Below are 24378 nucleotides of genomic sequence, written 5' to 3'. Positions count from 1 at the left end.
ACCCATGTTGCTAACCTCCCATTTCAGTAAACTGATTGATAATCATTCAGAAGAAAGAATGCTCTATTTATCTGACGCTCACCAGAGAGCATAGGTTAGTTGCACAGTACCTGGCAGATGTCCAGACATTTAAATGTATCTTAGCTAGACAGCCACTCTCTAGTCTTCCTGTATCCTTAGATATTTCCCCCTCTTTTTTGGGGTGTTTTTGTAAAGTACCATATGGGAAGGATTTTTTTTCCTTTTGTCTCTGTTTTCAGTGTCTCAGAATCTGAAGTCACCCAATCAGTTTAATGGCAGCTGTTTGCCATTAATAAAGGTATGAATTCCAGAGAAACAAGAACAATGCCAGACCAGGGTGAATGATCTGAAGACTCTTGGTTGAGGACTATGCCTGCTGGTAGGTGGGTTATTTAGAGGAAAGAGTTAACCTACTGATTGTGATATTCTTGAAGATCTGAAGTCGTAGAAGTTGCTGTGTAACCAGTCTACTGGAAATCAAGGTGTGCAGTTCAGAAGGACAGATTGTGCTGTTCAGTTTCATGACAAGTTCATAGTTTTTAATTTTTTGAAAGTGGGTCTGTTTTGGAAACCAAAGTGGAGTAGATACTGTAAGACAGGTCCACTCCTCAGGATCCCAAAAAGTATCTCTAAAGAACAAAAATTCATATCTGTCTTTTGAATTTGAGGCTTTGCCACTATTGTCTATGGGTAAATACCCAGTGGAAGTCTGTTACTTGGCTGCTTTGTGTAAGTCAAGCTGGACTTCTTTCAACTTATCCCAGATCATCTGTCTTTAGAAAAGCATTATTACTGGTGTTGTCAGTTGGACCCCATTTTTATGGATCAGATTTAAATCATTATGCACAGATGGGATATCAGCACACACTCAGTATAAAGGTGACATCCCCCTGCAGCAGATTTAGTTCGTTCTTGCTGCAGTATATTCTGTATCATTCATGTTTAGCGCAATCGATCATGCTGGTAGCAGGAGCTTAACCACGCCCATGGGGCTTAAGTTGTGATGCCAGCATCCAACCTGATGCCAAACTCTTTCCGTAATGCACAAGTTACCTCTTGTCAGCTGTGTAGTCTTGCAGCTGATGGGGGAGGATGTGTGGCTCCTTACCTCACAGACTGGCAAGAGGAAGCTGAAAACTTAGAGGCTGACCAGATCAGTGAGTCCTCATCCCCTTTCAACTGTCCCATGTATGATCCCTTTTAAGAAACCCTGAGGACTGGATTATTTCCTCCTCCAGCAACTCCTGAAAGAGTATGGAAAATTAGAGGAGCCCTCGGTCAACTAGTTATCAGGTATGCTGTTTTGGCCAAAAACACCCTGAAACACTTCTGTGGCAAGAAGGTAGGCAGAATCCCTGTACCAAGTCCATGCTAAATGGAGCTATTCCTGTATCAAATATCCTTCTGCTATCTCTTATGTGATTTCTTCAGTCCAGTATATCTTGTGGAGACCACCTTGTCTAGCTACCCTGACACTAAACAAAACCAAAGCTGTGCCTAGGTTTGGCAGGAGTGTACTCTTAACAGGTTGGCTTTCAAAGCCTTCATTTATTTGTCTCGTTCATAATGGGTCAGATGCTGGAAGGACTGGTGGATCTCCTTGAATCTCGGTTCCAGGAGGATGTACCTCAAGACTCTGGAGCTTCTGTGATAGGTTTTGACTGTTCTGATACTGTGGCCAGGAACACAGACTCAGGTTTTGTTTTTGCATGATTTGAGTGGCTGAGGTTGTATTTTTTAGTGAATAAATCAGAAACATTATGTATGCAGAGTTTAAGGGGAGGAAGTACTCCAGTCAGGCTTTACGAAGGGAAGCAGACCTGTACCACTTTGGAGAACCTCTGGCTCCTCTTTACCTTTCTTCCTTTTCTGTTGTGCCATGCTTTGCCACCTCCAAAATAAGCAGAAGAAGCTTCTTTGCTGCCCAGTAAGGCTGTCAGATGCTCAAAGTCCTGTATCTTTGTTTGCAGCACAGGTTTTCAAAGATGATGACTTCAGCATCCAAGTCATTACAGGACTGTCTGGGGTTTGGAACTGTCTGTGGATGGGTGGGTTATTTTGAGTCTGCTCTTGCTTGGGGAGTCATCAGCTAGGGTTAGTGTGTGTTCTTTGTAGTTCATTGTAGCAGTAATAACTCTTGGGATTTTTGCCTTGCAGAAGCCTGAGGCTGGCTTGAATACAAGTGTTTTACCTTCCCCTTACAGTCTGGTGAACACCCTTTACTCCACGATCAGGATATTGGTACTGTAAGGGGTTGTCAGCTGGCACCACCTTCAGTCATCCTCAACAACTTCACCCAGTTCATCCATTTCCAGACTGTGATGGTCTAAGGAGTTAAGAGCACCTGTGTGTTGTTGCTGGGTATGATGGCTGTCTTTGAAGTCCACCCAGGATTTTCCTTCAGCTCACTCTAGGTGAGCATCACTTCAATACAGTGCTTTGCCATTTGTGCTTTTTTTTTTAGCACCCAAAGAGTTTACCAGGGTGTCAGTCATTGTAGCTTGAGCATTACAAGCAAAGCATCTCTCTCTCTTCCTTTGCCTGAATGACTGGCTCCAGATATCTCTATCCATTAACTTTCTGGAAATTTCTATTTTGTAGGCTCTCCCCTGTTTGCATTTCCTAGGATAGCCATAAACTGAGAGCAGTTTACTGTGATTCCTTTTTTGTGGACTGCCTTCATAGGCTTAGAGATGTACACTGTCAAGTGCTAGTCATTCTTGCTCGTGGAAAAGGGTGCACCGGAATATCATGGCTTAAACATCCAGTATGAGGATGTTGTAAGAGTATAGGCCTTGCTGTGACTTGAGCTTGACAGATGCCACCATATTCTTTGTATCTGTCATTTCCATGCCTTGGAACACGGGTATTGCCATGGCTTCTGTGGATTCGGTGGCTACAGGATCCTACCCATGCTGTCACACAAGTCAGGGGTTGTGGTGTCCCCTGTAGAGAAGGTGGTGGCTTTGCATCATCTGCTCAAAGGTTTGAGCAGTTCTCATCTTGAAGGTCCTGGAGACAGAACTCTTTTCTGACTGAACAGGGAGAGACTCTGCAAACCATTCCATCAAATGCTATCTAATTAAGCAGAGGTATACTGGATTATATCCTCTCAGCAGAGAGTTGGGTGCTCATCTGACAGTTGATCATAGAAAAGTATCACTATCTTAGTGGTTTGTATCATAGTGGAAGTGAGCAAAATGGATGAGTGTCTGAACCCCTGCTCCAGTTATCCTCTCCATATGCAGATTTCTGCTGATTGGGAGACCGTGTCTGATCCTGGTCTTAGAAGTGGACCTGTCTGTAGATTCACATGTTTGCTGTATAACAACAGTGGTTTTCCTGCATCTGATCTTTCGTAAGGATATGTGTCATCTCAGAATTAACCCAGATTTTCGGCCCAAAAGAGCTTTCTTAGTTGTCACTGAGACAGTCGGCACATGCCCCTGTTTTCTTTACCAGGGAAGAGAGAGTCCTTCATACCATGGGACATGTCTACGTGTCTGACCTTACTAGAAGTACTTGCTTGAGTTTAGGTAGGACCAAACAGCTGTTCTCCTTTTCAAAAGGGAAAAGCTAGCAGTTGCCAAGCAAAACATCTGTGCAGTGACAGCGACCTGGTTCAAAGCTCCAGAGAGCACCCCTGCATTACCAGGCTATAATTCATACCACACCTTTTGGCCACCAAACCCGGACCGAAACACTAAATGTGGAGGCGTGTCCATATTCATTAAGGATATCCACACCTCCAAGCTAGTTGCTCAGCATAATGCATCCGAGATTATCCAAGTTCAACTAACTCTGGGCAAAACCGCAGTCCAGATTGTTGCTTGCTACAGACCCCCCACCATGCCCCAGGAATCCCACTCCTCTTTTCTTGATAAACTGGAAAATATTAAGGTACAATCCAACACTCTAATAATGGGTGATTTCAACTACCCTACCATTAACTGGGAAAACTACTCATGTACCAACTCTTTTGCTCAACGTTTTCTGGAAATCGTCAATTCCAACGCTTTGGATCAACTTATCCACACCCCCAGCAGGGGCAGCAATATCCTAGACCTGGTCATCACCAACATGGGTGACCGGTGTTCCACACCAGAGGTCAACGCCTCGTTGGTCAGATCCGACCACAAGCTAATCACCCTAGACATCCACATCTCGCTCCCACCCTCCCATTAGGAAAACAACCGTAAAAAAAATTTCCAAAGCCAACTTCACACTTCTTAAGACAGAAGTGGCAAACTTCACGACATCCATGCAGATGGACAATAGAAGTATGACTGCTGAATCTTACACAAATGCACTTTATAAGCACTTACACAAGTGCATGGATTGTGCTATCCCTAACAGAACCAAGATGCTATCCTCCAAAAAAAGGAAGCCAATCTGGTAGGCTTCTGCCATAAACAAACTCTACGACAGAAGAAAGAAACTGTTGCAAAAAAGAGTAAAATCCCACGATTGGAGGAACTCCCTGGTCAGCCTCAGTAAGAAGCTGAGATCCCTCATAAAGTCCTCCAAAGCTAGTTATGAAAACAAAATTGCCACCGATTCTAAAGACAACCACAAAGCATTCTATAACTATGTCAAAAATCTCAATGGCAACACTCAGATCTGCTCTGAGTTACAGCACAATGACACTAAATATACAGAACCAACTGATATTTCCAACATCCTGGCAGATAGGTTCAGTGCTAACTTTACCCCCCTCTCACCCCCTAAAGGGCCCATCTTTATACCAGAAGAATTTAAAATTCATGTAGTCATGGCTACACAGGTAAAAACTTCACTCTCCAAAACCAAGAACACAGCATCCATGGGACCTGACAGCATCCCAGGCTGCCTTCTACATGAACTACAGAATGAACTGGCACCCCACCTAAGTACCATGTTCAATCATAGCCTCACCTCAGGCTTTGTGCCCATTGAATGGCGCACCGCGACAGTTATCCCACTCCACAAAGGGGGGGCCACAACAGACCCCGGGAACTACCACCCCATTAGCCTGATGAGCCTCGTCTGCAAGGCCATGGAACATAGCATCGTGGAACTCATAAACAAAGACATTGGAGATCTCCAAACTCTGGACTCCACACAGTTCGGGTTTGTAAAAGGCAGATCATGTCTCCTAAACCTGATAGACTTTTTTGAAGTAGTCACCAAAGCCATAGATGAAGGTAAGGTGGTTCACACAGCCTATCTAGATCTCGCCAAGGCGTTCAACACCATCCCCCACTCTGGAATTATAGATAAACTCACTAAACCAGGTATAAATCCCTATGTCACAAGATGGGTTGCCAACTGGCTTACTGACAGAACCCACACAGTGAAAGTAGCAGACTCTAAATCAGACTTCAGACCAGTGACAAGTGGAGTACCACAGGTTTCAGTCCTGGGTCCTCTTCTGTTTGGTATCCACTTCTCTGAAGTACAGGCTAACACAGAAGGTCTTTGGTTAACTAAATTCGCAGATGACTGCAAACTAGGAGCCATAATTGAAACTCCTAATGATGTGGACATCCTACAAAAGGGCCTCACTGAGACAGATGCCTGGTGTCAAAGGCATGGTCTCAAGCTCAATGCCAAAAAGTGCATTGTCATCCCCTCTGGTAAAAACTCTGTACCCATGAAATACCACATAGGCCGTAGTCTACTTAACACCGAAAGTGTTATAAGAGACCTTGGGACACAGGTGGACAGTAGTTTCTCCTTTGATAATCACATCGCCACAGTGGTCAGGAAATCCTTCTGCGTGACACACCTCATCATAAAAGGTTTCTCATCCAGAAAAAAAGAGGCCATTGTTCCCCTCTACTCATCACTCATTAGACCCACTATAGAGTACAACACCCCTTTTGGTATGTACCTCACAAGACATCTAAAACAACTGGAAAGGCCGCAAAAATACCTCACAAAGAGGATTACTGGCCTCAAACAGATGCCTTACGCAGACAGTCTCAAAAAACTCCAGCTTTACTCCGTCACATATCGCCTACTCAGAGGCGATCTCTGCCTAACATGCAAAGCTATGTCAAACCCAGAGCTGTTGGACATGCTCCACTTAAAGAAATCCCAATCCCTCCGAGCTACACGCTGTAGGGACCTAAACCTTGTCACCGCAATAAACAGAACATGCTGGAGGGATAGATCCCTGTCCCAGAGACTTCCCATACTCTGGAGCAGACTACCTGTCTTTGTCAAGTCAGAGCTCCTCATTAACACTATTCAAGAAAAATCTTGATGATTGGATGGGTAATAGGAAATTCACCCTGGGGATCACTTCTGTGGTTCTGCTTGACAGGGGCACAGGAAAATAATTTTCTTGGGTGGCGAAAGCCAGGGTACCTTTTTGGCTAGGCTTCTGTCGGCCCTAGGGCCAATAGCCTAGTACCTACCTATGAACCTATGAAAACTTTTCACAGTGAATTGCCATCTGTTATCTTTTGCCATTAGACAGAAAACTGTCTTTTGGAAAATGTTACTATCAAACGGCACTCCAGTAGTGGAGTGATTGTTTTTAGTGCTTGCTTTAAGAATATCTGCATTGCAAACATTTGTGCCAGTGCCATTTGGTCTTTTTTAGTTATCTTTAACATATTTTGACCATGACTCCACAAGTTAAGTTTCTTTAGATACATTAGTACTGTGGTTCATGATTCAACTTTCCAAGCTTTGTTTTATTTGGCTGCCCTCTGGCTCCTTCTGTAGGACTCCTCAAAGGGATACTTGCTCTTGGTACAACAGAAAATATACATACTGTGTCTTTTGACCTGTGAAGACATTTTCCTTGATATGGCCCTAAATATCCTTCTGCAGGCCTCCTGTTTGTGGGCAGACTTTCTTGTCCAATCTGGCTGTTCATGTTTCCTGTAAGTTGGGTAACTATATGCCTATTAACAATGAAGATGTCAGATCTCTGTTACTTTATTTGCAGAACGTGTGCTTGCCAGTTGTTGGAGACGAACTTGTGATTTCAGGGAACAGATGCATTAATGTAGTCAGTATTTGGCTCACAGAATATGCTAGCAGTGAGCATGTGTGGCCCCAAACATGGGATCTTCCAAGAAAAAGTGTCCGATGTATTTAATTTGTTTGTTGAGTTTTTCTGACTGGGCCATGCAAGGCCCCTTTTCAGTGGAGGCCCAGGAAGAAAAGCTCCATAACAAACAGATAAAATGTAAGTATATCATAGGTGAGCTAGCTTGATAACTAGCCAAAAAAGTAGCCCAGGTAAAATATTCATAGTTACATACAAGCATTCATACAAAATACTTGCATCTTACATAATGGACGCATCTTACAATGAGGTAAAAATATTACAATTCAAGTCAGTAAATGTTAGTTTTCAATATTTGATGGTTTCAAAGTAGTAGCAGTGTAATAATTGTGACTGTTATGGAGAGTGTCCCTGTTGTAGGGCACTTCAGGAATGGTCCTGTCTCAGAGATCAGTATACTGGTGGGCACCCATAAATTTTGTAGCTTTACACTGTCTTCTGGCATGTACTTACAATATATTTTTTAATTTACTTGTAGATAGAAGATGGCGAAATATATGCAAGTATAAATCAAAAGGATGGTATGGTCTGTTTTCATGATAACCCAGAAAAATATAACAATCCTGCAATGCTACATAATATCGACCAAGAGGTAAGAAATAAAGCCATGAAAGATATGTGGCACTAAATTGTGAGTTGCGTTTTTGAGCTGATGTTTCATGCACTACTAGAAACTGTACTGTTATAGGTTTTAAATATCAGTTTGTGCTTGTTTAAATGTACTTGAATGGTGGCACTTTGTACCACTGCTGACCTTTAGGGTCTAAACAGTTGAGTGTTAATGTGAACGTGCAGGATTTGGATTATCTGTTACTTACTATAAGGTAGAACCCCTACTTCTGAGTGAATGGGACTATTTTTGGTCTCTGTATATAAAGGACTATATCCACAAAGAGGTTTGATTAATACCGAGTTGGTTTCAACAAAACCTCTTCTAAAACATGACATAGATTCCAGTGTTGATAAGAAAAAAATGTGTAAAGGATTAATCTGCCATACATTGAGTGCATATATCACAAAGGCTGAAATAGACGTTTTAAAAAGCTGCCAAATATAATTGGTGGAAATAATGACTTCTTACAATAATGGTGACACTTTTCATATTATTTTTGGAATGTGAATGGTCTCACAGGATTAGACAAAAAGGAAAGAGTACTTAATTATATCAAGAAATGTAGAATGCAAATAGCAGTGCCACAGGAGACACATTTGGAAAGAACTAAGCATGTGAATTTGATAAAGTATTTCAGGATGAATACTCTGCAGAATATCAAGGGCAAAGAAAAAGGAGTACTAGGAGCTCCAGTAGAGATTGAAGAGGGAAAAAAAAGATAATAGTGGCAGATTTGTAGTAGCAAGGCACTACTGGCAAGGGATGAAAATTTCACTGGCATGTTTATATTCCATCTAAAAGTATTTTGGAGCTTAAAATGTTGGGATAAATCAGCTTTCGCAGGGAATATTCAGTTATAGGTGGGAAATGGAATTTGAATTGCAGTGATTAGGAGGATGTATTGGGAGCCTAGAAGAGAAAATAAAACAAAAGATTGTATATTTCTGAAGAAATGTATGAAAATATTTGATATGAAAGACGTGATTTCAGTAGTAGGAACTCAAATAATTTGCTTATTATTCCTCACTTTGCAATAACTGAGCTAGAGTTGATGGAAATTAAAATTCACAAGAATATGGCCATTTAATTGAGAACTTTGTTACACACACACACACACACACACACACACACACACACACACACACACACACCTAATAACTATGTCAGATTATGAGCCAATAATTACTAAGACAAAAATGTAGGGTAATGAAGTAAAGATGAGACACTAGTGCTTTTCGGCCTACTTGTTGAAAAGAGAAGAATTTAAAGAGTGGTGTAGAACACTGTGTGTGATGTGTCTTTAAGAAGCATAGTAAGTGATGAATGTGCATATATAAATAGTAGACACGTGTTGTACGTAGTGTCATTTTGAAAGTGCAGCCAGAGACTGAGCATGTGAGAATGAATGTAGTTAGTTTGTATATAAGTTACCTAAGTCAAAGTTAATAGCTATAACCGTAATGTGTTTGTACATAATAAAGCTGCGTGAACAGAACCCACAAAGACTCATCTATTACATCGTGACAAGACAAGCAATATGGTGTCAGAACTGGGATTCCAGAGATTGATATTCAGAGCCATGTGGTGCAGAGATAACAGTGAAGGTAAACTAAGAGAAACAAGCATGAAAAAGAGCCAGAAAAGAAACAAAAGTAATGAAAACTTGCACGGACAGTTTACTTTATAAAAAAGTTAAAATGGAACATTATAAGGGCACAAACTGCAGTAATAAACAAGCAAGAGGCACAAAAGGTTTATTAAGTGAAATGCTTGAGATTAAGATATTTGACAAAAGGGCATGTTTAAAGTGAAATGGGCATGTTTAGAGTAAAACGAGCACAAGAAAAGTACAGTGGGCATGAAAAGAGATTAAACGAGTGAAATGAATATAACAAGGGTAAAAAAGGGGCACATTAAGCATAAATAAATCAAAGCGACTGCATGTTTTTTGGCAAAGTGTTGTGTTTTGACATAACTACAACTTCTTATTGTATCAAGGGCATAACTACAGTTATTCATATTATCTCAAAGTGTGTAAAGATGCTTACAGTGTGTGCTTATTGCTGTGCATGTATTCCGAAGAGATTATTTGTGTGCAAAGTGCAACTATTTCGGAAAGTACAGCCATTTCGAAAAGTTTCTGTGCTTGGGTGTGTCCATTTGCAGTGTACCGCCATTACAGAGTGTTTTCTTGCTCTGTAAAGAATTATCTAGCAAAGTACTGCCATTTTGGAGAGGTTTCAGTGTGCCATGTACTGTTTATTCACAAAGTGCAGTTACTTCGAAATGTTTCTCACTTCAAGCTTCTTTTGCCCAGTTCATTCACACAGTTCAGTTATTTGAAATCTTTCTTAAACTGATAATAAATGACTTTTGCAGTATGTTAATTTCAAGAGTGTTGAAGTACCCAAAAAACTTATTTCGCAAAATTCAATTACTCAGAGGCTTGTTGTGCCATTGAACAAAGTTACAAATGCTGGCATAAATTTCTGGCATATGTGTGTGTACTCGTGTATATTTGCAGAATCCTTCATTGGTATGTGTTAATATAGCAGACAGATTTTGAAAGCCCTCACCACTTGTATTTGATATTTGAGCAGAATGTTGCAGAGAATTGGGGAATATTTGAGCAAGAGTACGATATTTTTATACAAGCTGCTTATTCCGACAAAGATGCACGTACCAGGGCATTCATTTTTGTTAAACTTAGCTGCATCAGAGGCTGTTGAAAGAGAACATTCATTTGTGTATGCACCAGCGGTATATTTGGGGAGGAGAAAATCTTCATATTATTGTACAGGCTGAATCAAAGGAAGACCCCGAGTGTTTGAAGCGCAGATTCAGAGAAATGTGCAACCCCCAGACAAATATTACATTAGAGAGACATTTGTTTTACACAAGAGGTCAAAAACCAGGGGAAACTTTTGCAGCTTATATTACTGACCTGAGAAACAAAGCTAAAACGTGTCGGTTTGGTGACCTAAAAGATGAGTTAATAAAGGACAGGCTTGTGTGTGGTATTAATAGTGCTGTGAGAAAGATTTTGCTTTGTGACAGAGTATATGTTGCCTTAGTTAAAGTTAATAGCTATAACCATAATGTGTTTGTACATAATAAAGCTGTTTGAACAGAACCCACAAAGACTCTTCTATTACATCATGACAAGATGAGCGACAAGTGGGTAGTAGAAATTATTTGGAAGTTAAGGAAGATAGTGCTCCAGAAGTTACAGCTAGTGAGTGGGATAAAATGAAAGTGGAGTTTAAAAATAGGATAGGAAAAAAGAGCTCTGGTTGAGAAGAAATGAATTATTTAGAGGGACTGACAAAGGTTAAAGTATTACAAAATAAGGAGAATCTCACTTGACAAGAAGAGGTGCAATTGCAGTGTGTTAAAGAGAAAATAAGGGAGTTATCTGAGTAATCTACACAAGTTCAGAAAGATGGCTGTTGAGCAATATTTTTTGATAGTAAATCTAGAACAGAAAAATGACTTGACAACAACCCTTTCTATTTTCTGTTGCCTAAAATTTGGGAGCCTATAACAAGAACAATAACCAAAGATCCTGTAAAAGTATTACAGATATTTTTGAAATTTTATAGAAATTTGTATAAGGCAGAGAAGTGAGAAAATATAAAAAAAGCACAAATAGAAATATTTATGGAAGACTTAAATATGCCAAGGTCAAAGTTAGAGGAAGTGCAACTAACAGTTAACGTGGAAGGAGATGAGATAAAAAAAAGAAAAGGTGAAGTATAACTAATCTCCAGGAAAGTGTCCAAGAATAGAGGGTATTCTGGTGGAAGTTTGGAAGCTACAGAAGTAAGTGATAAAGATTGAGAAGGATTTATCTGTATTTTAAAAGGAAGGGAAGCACCAACATCCTAGAAAAAGGCATGGTGGCCATAATACCTAAGTAAGGTAAAGACCCATCTGACCCAGCTTTCATATAGGCCTGTTTCAATTATAAACCATGATTATAAAGTGATTGTCTCTAATGGCTAAAAGAATGGTAAAGGTGATGCCAAAATTGATGGACATGGACCAGTGTGGTTTTGTGGAGGGGTGGCAGACATTTGACAACATTAAAAGAACAACCATGATCCAGAGGGAAGCTTAATGTAAGAAAATGCTGGTGTTATTGGTGGATGTCCTTCTTTTCATATGCTGCTGTATCCATAACATCAGGGAGTTTGCCTCTGGTGAACTCTCGTACATTTGGCCATTGTACAAAAGTTAAATGCTACTGCTAAGGCTCATGCAACGTCCCATGTCTCTCCTTGAGGACATCTGGTATAAAGCAGATGTCTGCACGCAACCACTTCAGAACTTTTCTGCCGCCTGTGTGACTACCAGCTCCAGTCATCGCTCTTTCGGAAAAAATTACTTTGCACCATCTGACTTCAGATTAAGTACCCCACAAGGGCTTTTTAGTTTTTGCTTGCTACTGCTTTAGGTTCATGTCAGGTAGGAAGGGCAAGTATAGGTGTGGAAGGCAAATTCCACATAAAGATTCACGTGAGCTCTGCCTGTTTTGGCTAGGCCAAGAACACGACCATACCTTTTGTAAATTGTATTTGTCAGGCTTTTGTGCCCAAAACCCATAGAAGCTGCTTAGCAGCTTTGAAACTTTGCCTAGCAAACCAAAGACTTAAACGTTAGCTTCTCGTATAGATCCGACGTCTGGTTCCTTGGACAAGCCTGCAGTCAAGATGGCAAAATAGTCTAGCCCTGAACCGACTGCTGCACCCTCCACTCCAGTCGTACCTCTCGAGGCAGGTGAAGGCCCAGAGTCCAAGCTGGAGTCCTCTGATCTTTCTTTGGCAGATAGCCCAAAGGAAGCTGGTACTACACCAGAGGTCACGTCCTGGAGGGATTCACAGGCATCCAGTTTGGTTGCCAAGGTGGGACCAAGGCTCATAATTTCCGAGGGCCTGCATGGGGTCTTTCAGATCATTGTACAAGAAGATGTAGCCTCTGATGTTGTGGAGTGTTGCCCAGCATCCAGCACTCCTACCCTTCATCGTATCACTGATTCTTCGATATCGGAGTCACATAAAAAGAGAAAACAAAAGACTAAGCATATCTCTCATCCTCCATCTAATCCTCCCATCGAACAGCTTGCTTTCCCAGAGGAGGAGTCCAATGGCACAGACTCCCAAGGAGAGGACTGCACCTTTGCTGCGACTATTACATAAATGCAAAATTTCTTCAAGTGGGACAGCAGCCAGAAGCAGCCAAAAGAGATACTACGAGCTACTCCAGTTGGAGTCTCCTAGCCCCTCTGCTGAACCCTCCCATACACTCTGTGTTCCTGGATGCCTTCCTGGCTGCTTAAAAAAATCCTGATTCGCAGTCCCCTGCACCCCAAACACCCAGATAGATTTTATAAGGTCCGTGATGAAGCTAAATTCCTGTACATAGCCCCATCTGCAGACCCTTCAGTTATTGCGTTTATATCACATTATCGAAGACGCAAAATGTCAAACGCTCAAAAGAGCGAACATTCCGAAACTCGAACACTGTATTGTGGGGGGCTGTGCCCCCCAAACCCCCCGCTAAATATAGATTCCAACTCCGAGATCGCACTACAGTGAGGAAAGGGCAAATATCCCAGTCTTCACTGTACTGCGATCTCAAAAACGGAACTTCAAGTTTTCGGCAGTTTCACTATTTTCACGTTTGACATTTTCAATTTGCGATAACGTGATATAGATCCCAGTTATTACTTTGTCTGCCGACAAAACTTCTAAATTACTTCCCTCCACCTCTCTACTGCCCTCAGGCAAAGAGAATAGACGCATGGAGTGTCTGGGGAAAAAAGAAAACACCTCTGCCAACTTAGCAGTAAGAGCTGTCAACTACCAAACACACATGGCTAAATACTCTTTGGCTCTGATGGCAGATGTGGTCATACAATTGGGGGAGCTACCAGATTCCCCAGTCAAGACCAAAATATCCTCTCTCCTTAATTCCTGCTCCCAAGTAACCAAACACACTATTAAGTGCAGCTATGACGCTATAGAAGCTTCATCCAGGGCTGCTGCCTCTGGATCTGTCATCAAGAGATATTCCTGGCTCAGATTACAGCCTCTCCCTGATGACATCAAATCTAAACTCTTGGATGCTCCTCTAGACAAAAAAGACTTGTTTGGTACAGCTGCTGCTCTCCAGGCTAAAGGCAAGGAACTGCAGGAAGTGAGACATATTTTTGTCTCCCCAGTCCCACATTTTCAAAGATATTACCCCGCCAGTACCTCCTCTGTGTGAGGTCCATAGCTAGGAATGTGACAGGTAAAACCAGAAAGGACCACAGGAAACAGCCCCATTCTAGGTCTGTTTCCTTCACTCCTTCTTCTAAACAGCCCTTTCAGGGGAAGCCTGGTAGTCTGTGACTACCAGGGTCTTCACCCAGATACCACTGTCTCCATGCGTCTCTCTCTATCCCACCCCACTTGGAAATAGGTTACCCTAGACTTTTGGGTCCTCTCTATCATAAAGCAGGGATACTTCATGACTTGGGAGGCCAGACCTACTCCCAAAGGCATGGCTCAAACTCTCCTCCCACCCCAAAATCAACTGCCATTCTTCTCCCCAGTCCTACAGAAACTTCTGGCTCAGGGAACCATTCAGGAAGTCCCTTCTCTTGCAGGAGTAAAAGGATTCTACTCAAGAATTTTCCTGGTTCCCCATAAAGGAAGGTCCCTGGAGGCCATGTCTGGATTTATCACACCTCAACACTTTCCTTTGGGTTCCCTCCTTTCGAATGCTCTCCCTACCTACTCTTCTGCCCCTGATCCTTCCACAGGCCATATTAGTATCCTTGGATATAAAGGATGCCTACTTGCACATCACAATTCATCCCCTCTTCAGAGAATTCTTCTGCTTCTCATTGAACTCTGCACACTTTCAGTTCTGTGCTTTATCTTTTGGTCTCTCTACAGCCCCCAAGAGTATTTACAAAATGTCTGACCCCCAGTCATGGCCTTTGCCAGGACACAGGGAATACAACTTTTCCCCTACATCGATGACATCCTCATAAAGACTATGTCAAGTACCATGGCCTTACAACACCTGGACTTTACCATCTCCCTCCTAACAAATCTGGGGTTTACAATACACCTCAAAAAATCATCCCGGATACCCTCATAGGTTCAGGTATTCCTGGGGGTTTACTATCATTAATTCGAAAATCAAAACAAATCATGTCTTTATTTTCGAATTTTTACATCGGAAATGAACATTTCCGAATCAACCTAACCTCGAAAACAAGGGTGTATTGTCGAAAATGTCGCTCGCGACATTTTCGGCAATACACAGCACGCCCACCCTTCCCATAAGCACCGAACTACCTAACCTAAACACACAGTTATGCAGGGGGGCTGTGCCCCCCACACCCCCCAAACTTAATATTCCAACTCCGAGATCGCACTACAGTGAGGAAAGGGATGTATTTCCCTAACCGCACTGTACCGCGATCCGCTCCCATGAGCTAACATTGGAATTGTGAATGCACAGTCCATTCGCAATGGCAACGTTCGCTCACATCACCTGCCGCAATATGAAGTATTCGAACATCTGATGTTCGAATACTTCATTGCCGTGCAAGTGCACGTCGGCATTGTGATGGTAAACCATTCCTGGGATGTCGGATTCTGACAAGGGAAATGATGACCTGCCTTCCCCCAGAAAAAAATTTTGATTCTCACTGCTTACTTCAGGGAAATTCTTCCTCTCAAAGCCAGCTCAGCCAGGGAATTCCTCATTCATGACCTCAACCATCCCAATGGTACCTTTGGCAAGGCTTCACATGAGGAAGTCCCAGTGGTATTTACAAACAATCTGGAAGCAGCACCTTAATCCCCCTGGAGTTCATGATCCCCATGCTCCCATGCGTGGCCAGGGAACTGAATTGGTGGATAACCCAGATACAGTCAATTAAGTCCTGGCCTACCCTTACAACCACTGTCCCCCAACCAGGATCTCTTTACAAATGCATCAGACACAGGGTAGGGTGCAACCTTAGGAGAATGGAGAATGAGGAACACATTGGACCATCACTCAACAGAAAGACCACATCAGTGTTAAGGAAATGAGAGCCTTGATATTGACCTTGATAATTTTTCCAGGCATTCTGAGGTGGTACACAGCACCATGGTGCTGTGGTACATCAAGAAATAGGGGGGAACAAAGTCCTACCTCCTGTGCAGGCTGGCACTGCAGGCCTGGGAAATCTCCTTGGAAAAACAGATCCTCCTCCAAGCAGTATACATCCCTTCTGCAGACAGTGTGATAGCAGATTCATTAAGCAGGACCATGACTCTGTTTCATAAGTGTTTCTGGACTTGGTCCATCGATGGGGTATTCCAGATGTGGATCTCTTTGCCTACCCCATGAATAGACAGCTCCCAGCCTTCTACTCCAGGGCACCACACCCAGAAGCATGGAAGGTAAATGCACTTTCAATCCCCTGGAAGGGGATATACGCTTATGCATTCCCCCTTCCCTCTTTTATACAGAGAGTTCTACTGAAAATTCAGAAGGAACAGGCTCAAATTGTGCTGGTGACTCCCTGTTGGCCAAGACAGCATCGGTTCCCCATTACTACATCTAGCCAAGGGCAATCACCACAAGTTACCCCACCAAATGGACCTACTCACACAGGAGAAGGGAACACACTTATACTCCCAACTGTCCACACTGAACCTTACACTGTGGGTGATAGGGCACTGATTACACTGTGGGTGATAGGGCACTGATTCCTTTCAGACACCTATACATAGAGGACATGCTTCAGGTTTTGCAGGAGGCCAGGAAACAAACTACCAGGAAATGTCTAAGTGGAAGAGATTTTCTATATGGTGTCAGAAAAACAACTGACAACCACTGCCGGCAGATCCCCCAGTGGTTTTGTCCTAACTGTGTGACCTAATGAAGTCTGGACTTTCCTACTCCTCCATTAAAACCCATCTGTCTGCCATCTCATGTTGCCTGCCCCTAGTTCCACCTTTGGTGTCAAGGTTAGAAGTCAAGCTCTTAAAGGAGCACTACATCTCAGGCCCCCAGTGAAGTCCATGCCACCTCAGTGGGATCTAAATTTTGTCCTGGAGAAATACTCTCCCACCCTTTGAACCAGCCAAAGATTGCTCCCTCCAACACTACATTTGGAAAACAATACCCTTGGTGGCCATCACTTCAGCCAGAAGGGTTTCAGAACTCCAGGCCATTATGGCCTTTCCCCCTTTCACTGTCTTCCACAAGCACAGGGTATGCTTACATACTAACCCAACCTTCATGCCTAAAGTGGTCAATGAGCTGTCCTTAAACCAGGCTATTAATCTGCCAACCGTTTTTCCCTCTCCACAAAACCCGGCAGAGAGGATACTTCACTCCTTAGACGTACACATACAACTCAGATACTATTTGGCCTAGACCAAACCCATCCGCAAGTCTGACAGGCTTTTTATCTCATATCACCCAAGAGCCCTGGGGCACCCTGTTTACAAGCAAACATATCCTGTAAAACCATCTAATTTTGTTACACAAGCCATGGTAAGTCGCTCTCCTCTCATGTCAAGGCACACTCCACTAGAGCAGTGTCCTCCTCAGGGTCATTCTTTGAAGGTTTGGACACAACAGCTTTTCTTGAAGCAGATGCATGGTCCTGTGTACACACATTCACTAAGCACTACAAATTGGACATTGTATGTAGAGCCAGAGCAGGATTTGCCAGCGCCATCCTCCATGGGTTTGTGGAAAGTGCTTCTGGTCCTCCACCCTCTCTTAGGACAGGAGCTTTTACACTCTCCCTGATGTTATGGATACAGCAGCATATGAATAGAAGAACATAGTATTGTTGTGTAAGAACTTACCATAACTTTAGATGTCCTTCTCTTCTATATGCTGCTGTATAGTTTCCCACCCTGCCTTCCCCGACTCCTGGAGTACCCACTGATTCTGGCAGCATCCAGTTCTGAAGTGGTTGCATGCTGACCTCCGCTTTATACCCGAAGTCTGTTTATGGCCGATGTCCTCGAAGAGAGATGCGGGATGTCCCTAGTAGTAGCATTTAACTTTTGTATAATGGCCGGACATACGAGAGTTCACCAGAGGCAAAACTACCTGATGTTCTGGATACAGCAGCATAAAAAAGGGAAGGAAACCTAAAGTTATGGTAAGTTCTTACACAAGAATACTACCTTGATTCAGCGAAAGCATTCAACAGAGTAAGCTGGGATTTTATGAGTACTGTAATGGAAGCATTTGCAGTTCCTTAATATAATAAGGTTAATTAGAAGGATATAAGAGGGATCTGTGAGAAAAATTAAAAGTGGGAGGGTTCCTTTCTAAGTGGTTGTATCTGAAGAGAGGAACCAGGCTCCCCTCTTTCCTCTTTTATTTGTGCTATATTTAGAACAATTAGCGAAGAAAATAAGGGATTCAGATTTTCAAAGATAATTGGTATAGTGTTTAAGAAAAATTGTTTTTATTTGCAGACAGTACTATTTTCTACCTGATAAAACCAGAAAAAAACATCTCTGTGTTGTGGAATGTTCTTGTGTCAGTTCCAGTTTATTTCAAGATATAAAATTAATGAAGCTAAAACAAAGGCTATAGCTATAAACTATGTACCCACACGTGAATTTGGTCCAGCAATACCCACATTTATGGGGACATGATAAAATGAAGTATTTAAATTTATGAATTAAAAAGGATTCTGTTATGGCAGCTAAAGATATGGGGAAGTGACTAAACAAAAGATGATACAAAAACAGAAACTGGAAGATCTGATGTCAATTTTCATTCACTCCTCAACAACTGGGTTCAGATCCGACTCTGCTGCTTTTTATAGCCCGTGGATACTGGAAACTCTTGAGCTCCTCCCCTACCCATAATGCTGTAGTCCCCTACTATACCTCAGATCTCATTTGCCGCCCTAGCATATGGATGTGGTTGCTGCTAACTCTCAAGCTTTAGTGTGGTTTCTTGTCTGTTAAGTAAACCAGATGTCCTTCAAGGATGCATCTGCAGTCATCACATATGGGTTGTCCTGCCTCAGGCAGCCCTTCGGTCGGCCGGATTCCAAAGTCTGGGTCCGGCGTCAGCTGAAGTCGCCCCTTCCCCGACGTCAGAGCGCCTGGGGTATAAAAGCATCAGCCGACGCCATCTTCCTCAGTCTTTCTTGCCGCGTGGTGCCCGAAGCAGAAGCAGTTCGCAAGTGCCGGTCGGCCAGCTCCTGTAATTCAGCTAAACCGAAGACTTCAAAAGCCTAAGTACCCCGTTGGGGATTCTTTCTTGCCTCAGCCGATGTCAGATAAAATTAATAATTGCTTAACTTGTGGGAAACAAATAGCTCATAAGGATTTCCACTCTTACTGCCTACCTTGCCTAGGCCCAGACCACGACGTCTTGGCCTGTTCCGCCTGTGCTTCCTTTAACCAACGCACTCTAAGACGTCGGTCGGAATTTGCAGAGGAATTTTTTGGGGCTAGTTTTGCTTACAAAATGTCGTCGGAGACTCCGACTTCACATTTAATGAAGAAACGCAAGGACAAGGACCGACACCCGCGGTCCGCGGTTTCGGCTGAAACCACGGCCAGGCCTACCGCGAATGTCTCGGTTTCGGCCAAAACAGAGTCCTTGGTACTACCGTCCACCGAAACCGTACAACCGACAACCTCTGCCCCGGAGGCCACTACTGTCTCGGTTGTTGAATCTCCTTTGGAATCTGGTGTCCAGGAACCTTCTGACGCCATCCCCTTAGACAAAACTACACCAGCACGTGGTGCAGCCAGGCCTCCTGCATCCATGTCTATTAAGACATTCTCTAGGGCTAAAGCTGCTAAACACTCAAAATCTATGCCTCCCAGGGTTATCCCTCAGGGACCCACTACAGGTTCTCCGATCCTTAGTCTAGCAGAGGACCTTATTTCATTAATTAGGGGCTCTCAGCCTCATCCGGACAGGGGCTCTCAACCTTCTACAGCAGAAAGGCCCAGGGTTGAGCCCTCTGATCCCCTCTCCTCAGATGAGGCCTCTGATGGCTCTGCCCTCTCGGACTACCAGGAGGAGGCTTTTTCGGCCTACGAGGATTCAGATGCAGAGGAATCTATCCCTTCGGCCTCCCCTCCTGAAGAACTGTCTTTTGGGGAAACTCTGCACACTATGAGGGAGCATTTCCAATGGCAGGGCCAGGAATTCTCTGATTCCAGGAAGAGATTAAGGACCTTCTTGCACTTGCCTCTGCATAGACCTTTGGCTATTCCCCCTGTTTTGAATGTCATTGATGATGTGTACTCTGAATCTAGCACAACCCCTGACACTCTCCCTCCGGCTCCTGCCAAACCCGATAGGTACTACAGGGTCCCGGAATCACATCTTTTCCTTTACAAGGCCCACTCTGCTGATCCAGAAACTATTTTCCAGGGCCCTAAAGGGGTTACAGCTGTCACTACAAAAAATCCACTCCCCTCTGAAAGGGAGTCCAGGGCTTTAGAGCGTTGGGGTAAAAAAAAGTGTATACTTATGTTACCCTTTCTATGAGGGCTTTAAACTGCCAATTTCATATGATACAGTACCAAGAATATTTGTTAGATGAATTGCATAAAAAGCTGTCTTCTCCTGAACCCCTAGATCGCAAATCACTTCAGGATCTGGTACATAACTCTCAACAGGTTAGCAACCATTTCTTGCAGTGTGGTTATGATGCATTGGAAGCTTCATGTAGGTCAGCTATGACAGGTGCAGTCATACGTAGGCATGCTTGGCTGAAGGAACAATCTCTGCCAGACCATGTTAAAGCAAAGCTTCTGGATGCTCCACTGGAAAAGCAAACGTTATTTGGCTCCACTGCTCAGGAGGTCTTAAAGAAATTTGAAGAAAAGGCAAAATCTGTGCAAACAGTCAAAGACTTTATGCAAGTCCAACCACCAAGATTCAGCAGAAATTGGCCTTCCAAGAACTGGTCCTTTCCAGACACAGACAGATTTCAGAGAGGCAAGAACAGGTGTGCCAGAGGTAGAGGGCAAGCTAGAGGCTCCTACAGAGGACGTCAATGGCAGCCTCCCAACCAGAGAGGTAGTGCAGGGCCTACAACTGCTGCACAAGGACAGACTCAATGACTTTATTTTGACACCGCCAACCAGGGCTCAATGGGAAGCACCTTTGGGTGGAAAGCTTTCCTTATTTTCAGAAAATTGACACATTATTACAAGGGACAAATGGACACTACAAATAATAGACAAAGGATACAGGTTCCATTTCCACACATTACCGAAAAGAAAAGGCATGCCAGACCTGCCACCAAATCAAAGGGCAGAGGCTTTGAAACAAATCTCCAACGTAATGAAAATGAAAGCAGTAGAAAAGGTTCCTCTTGCAGAACAAGGCCAAGGATTTTATTCCAGACTCTTCCTTGTTCCAAGAAAAGAAAAGCAATGGAGGCCTATTCTTGACTTGTCCGCACTAAATACTTATCTCATTGTGCCAAAATTCAAAATGCTGACTCTACAGCAACTCCTTCCCATGCTGGGCAAGGGGTCTTGGCTGGTAACTCTGGACCTCAAGGAGGCATACCTGCATGTCCCTATCAGACAAAGCTGCAGAAGACACCTCGGATTTCTTGCAGGTTCAGAGCATTATCAATTCTCAGCATTGCCCTTTGGCTTATCTACTGCGCCCAGAGTATTCACGAAATGCCTGGCATCAGTAATTGCACACTGCAGACTTCAGGGGATGCAAATATACCCGTACCTGGATGACTGCCTTATACAAGCGGACAGCAAATTTTGGTAAACCACTTGAATTATGCCATCTATCTTCTTCAGGCCTTGGGATATACAGTCAACATTCACAAGTCAAGACTGGTACCATCCCAAAGAATAACTTTTCTGGGTGCGGATCTAGACACAACCACTCAAATGGCTTTCCTCACAGAAGAAAAACAAAACAAAACCAACTACCGGATTACTTCAAAAACCTGTCAAGACAAACTCATCTGACTGCAAGGAAAATCCTGCAGGCCCTGGGTTACATGGCTTCTTGCATTCTTCTGATTCCTCAAGCAAGGCTACATATGAGGAAACTCCAATGGTACCTAAGGAGTTTATGGACTCAGCACAGTCACAGCTTGGAAACTTTGATACCACTCATCCCATGCCTTCAAAGGGAATTTCTGTGGTGGGCTCAAGCAAGCCAGTCAAACAGGGGTTTGACCTTCAGCAAACCAATAGCCAGCCAAACCATTACAACGGACGCTTCAGACCACGGATGGGGAGCGCACATGGAGGGAAGATGCATTCAAGGGCTATGGTCACAAAAAGAGCTACGCATGCACATAAACCAAAAGGAAATGCTGGCAGTGATACATGCAATCGAGGCCTTCAAGTTATTTCTACATCAAGGCCACCTGCTAATAAGGACAGACAACACTACAATTATGTGGTACATAAACAAGCAGGGAGGCACCCATTCCTACCCTCTTTGCAGACTGGCAATGAATCTATGGGAACTCTTCTTGACTCTCAATATACAACTGCAATCCCAGTTTGTACCCGGAAAGGACAATATACTGGCGGACAGCTTAAGCAGGAACATCATGGATGCACACGAATGGATGCTGCACCCAGACATCTTCCATCAGATAACACAATCATGGGGGAGACCGGACATAGACCTCTTTGCCTCCCCACACAATCATCAGCTGGAGAATTTCTGCTCAAGGACATACCACCCACAAGCATGGAAAGTGGATGCTCTCTCCTTCAGCTGGAGAACTCTAACAGTATATGCATTCCCACCTCTTCCATTAATGACCAAGGTCTTACTGAAGATCAGGGCAGAGCAGCCAAGAGTGATTCTGATAGCTCCGGACTGGCCAAGACAGAACTGGTACCCATTGCTAAAGAGCATGTCACGGACAAAACCATGGCTTCTGCCACAATGGCCGCTTTTCCTGACACAGCACAATTACAAAACTCTGCATTCCAACCTGAAAACATTACAACTAGCTGCCTGGAAAATTCCTTGACTCATCACCAGGATAAGCTATCCAAGAGAGTGAAGGATATCATCATGGAAGCTCGCAGGCCTTCCACAAGAAAGGCATACTCAGCAAAATGGAAAAGATTTCACACCTGGAGTACCTCAAAGGGCCTAGATGCAACAGTTATGAACATGGCACATATCCTGGAATATTTGGCAGAAATGCTCCACAATGGCCTGTCTTACTCTTCCATTAAAATTCATGCTTCAGCAATTTCAGCAGAGTACAATACTGATCCACCTGTCTTCTCCCATCCTCTGCTAAGACAGTTTCTAAGAGGAATTAAAAACATCAATCCTCCAACTGCCTACTTGGGACCTTAACTTTGTGTTGGAAAAACTAACACTGCCTCCCTTTGAACCAGCAGCATCTGCAGAACTACAGTTCCTCTCTTGGAAGACTGCCTTCCTTCTGGCCATAACCTCAGCAAGAAGAGTATCTGAGTTACAGGCCCTCATGGCAGTACAGCCATTTCTTATTTTTCATCAAGACAGAGTTTCATTGAGAACCAATCCTTCATTTATGCTAAAGGTGGTATCTAGAGTCTCATTAAACCAAGCTATTCACCTGCCTACCTTCTTTCAAATCCACAAAACAAAGGGGAAAAGCTTCTGCACACCCTGGACATACACAGACAGTTGCGCTACTACTTGGACAGAAAAAAAATTACAGAAAAACTGACCAGTTGTTTGTAGCATATGCTGCTGGTGCACAAGGGAAAGCAATTTCAAAACAGACAATTTCAAAATGGATAGGGAATTGCATTCGTTTCTGTTACTCCTTTCATGGAAAAACTGTGTCAGCTAACATTAGACCTCATTCGACCAGAGCCACAGCCACCTCCACAGCCTTCTTAAGAGGGGTGGCTACCAAGGACATTTTAGAAGCTGCTACATGGAGCTCCGTGCATACATTTTCCAAGCATTACAATTTACCTTTATATTCCAGATCCAGAGCAGGCTTTGCTACGGCAGTCCTGCAGGGCATTTTAGCTACACCATCCTTTACATAGATCCTCCACCCCCCCAGATTGGCTATGGTATTCTACCCATATGTGATGACTGCAGATGCATCCTTGAAGGACATAGTACAATTTTGTACCTACCATAAATGTAGATGTCCGATAGGTATGCATCTGCAGTCAGGTTTACCCTCCCTCCTTCCCCTCTGTGGTATTTCTTGGGTACATTCCCCTCATAGCTAGCTGGGGTTATCTATTATGGTGTATTTGTTTTTATATATATATATATATATATATATATATATATATATATATATATATATATATATATATATTAGTGCATGTTTGGAATTTATTGCATTTCTCCAAATTTAGCCTTCCTTAGAGGGCACCTGGCATCTGGGGCAAGAAAAACTGAGGAAGATGGCATCGGCTGACGCTTTTATACCCCAGGCACTCTGGCGTCGGGGAAGGGGCGACTTCAGCCGACGCCGGACCCAGACTTTGGAATCCGGCCGACCGAAGGGCTGCCTGAGGCAGGACAACCCATATGTGATGACTGCAGATGCATACCTATCGGACATCTACATTTATGGTAGGTACAAAACTGTACTTTATCTTTATATGTCTGCGTTAGCCTTTTTTATAGTATACCTTGTATATTCCTCCCCTATCCT

At 43.3% G+C, this 24378-nt stretch overlaps 1 protein-coding gene across 2 annotated transcripts in view; it reads left to right on the top strand.

The window, feature by feature from the left end:
- The window catches only part of COPS3 (COP9 signalosome subunit 3), a 985788-nt gene that overhangs the window by 750230 nt on the left and 211180 nt on the right, over positions 1-24378 (top strand). For both annotated transcript variants that reach the window (XM_044089656.1, XM_044089657.1), the window contains exon 10: positions 7563-7676. In XM_044089656.1, coding sequence (XP_043945591.1) covers positions 7563-7676 — 114 coding nt within the window. The remainder of the gene's footprint in view (positions 1-7562; positions 7677-24378) is intronic.

This window comes from Protopterus annectens, chromosome 12.part0, assembly GCF_019279795.1.
Source record: "Protopterus annectens isolate FY-2018-M chromosome 12.part0, PAN1.0, whole genome shotgun sequence".
NCBI classification, from domain to species: Eukaryota; Metazoa; Chordata; order Ceratodontiformes; family Protopteridae; genus Protopterus; species Protopterus annectens.
This window is presented reverse-complemented; position numbering and strand designations above follow the sequence as displayed.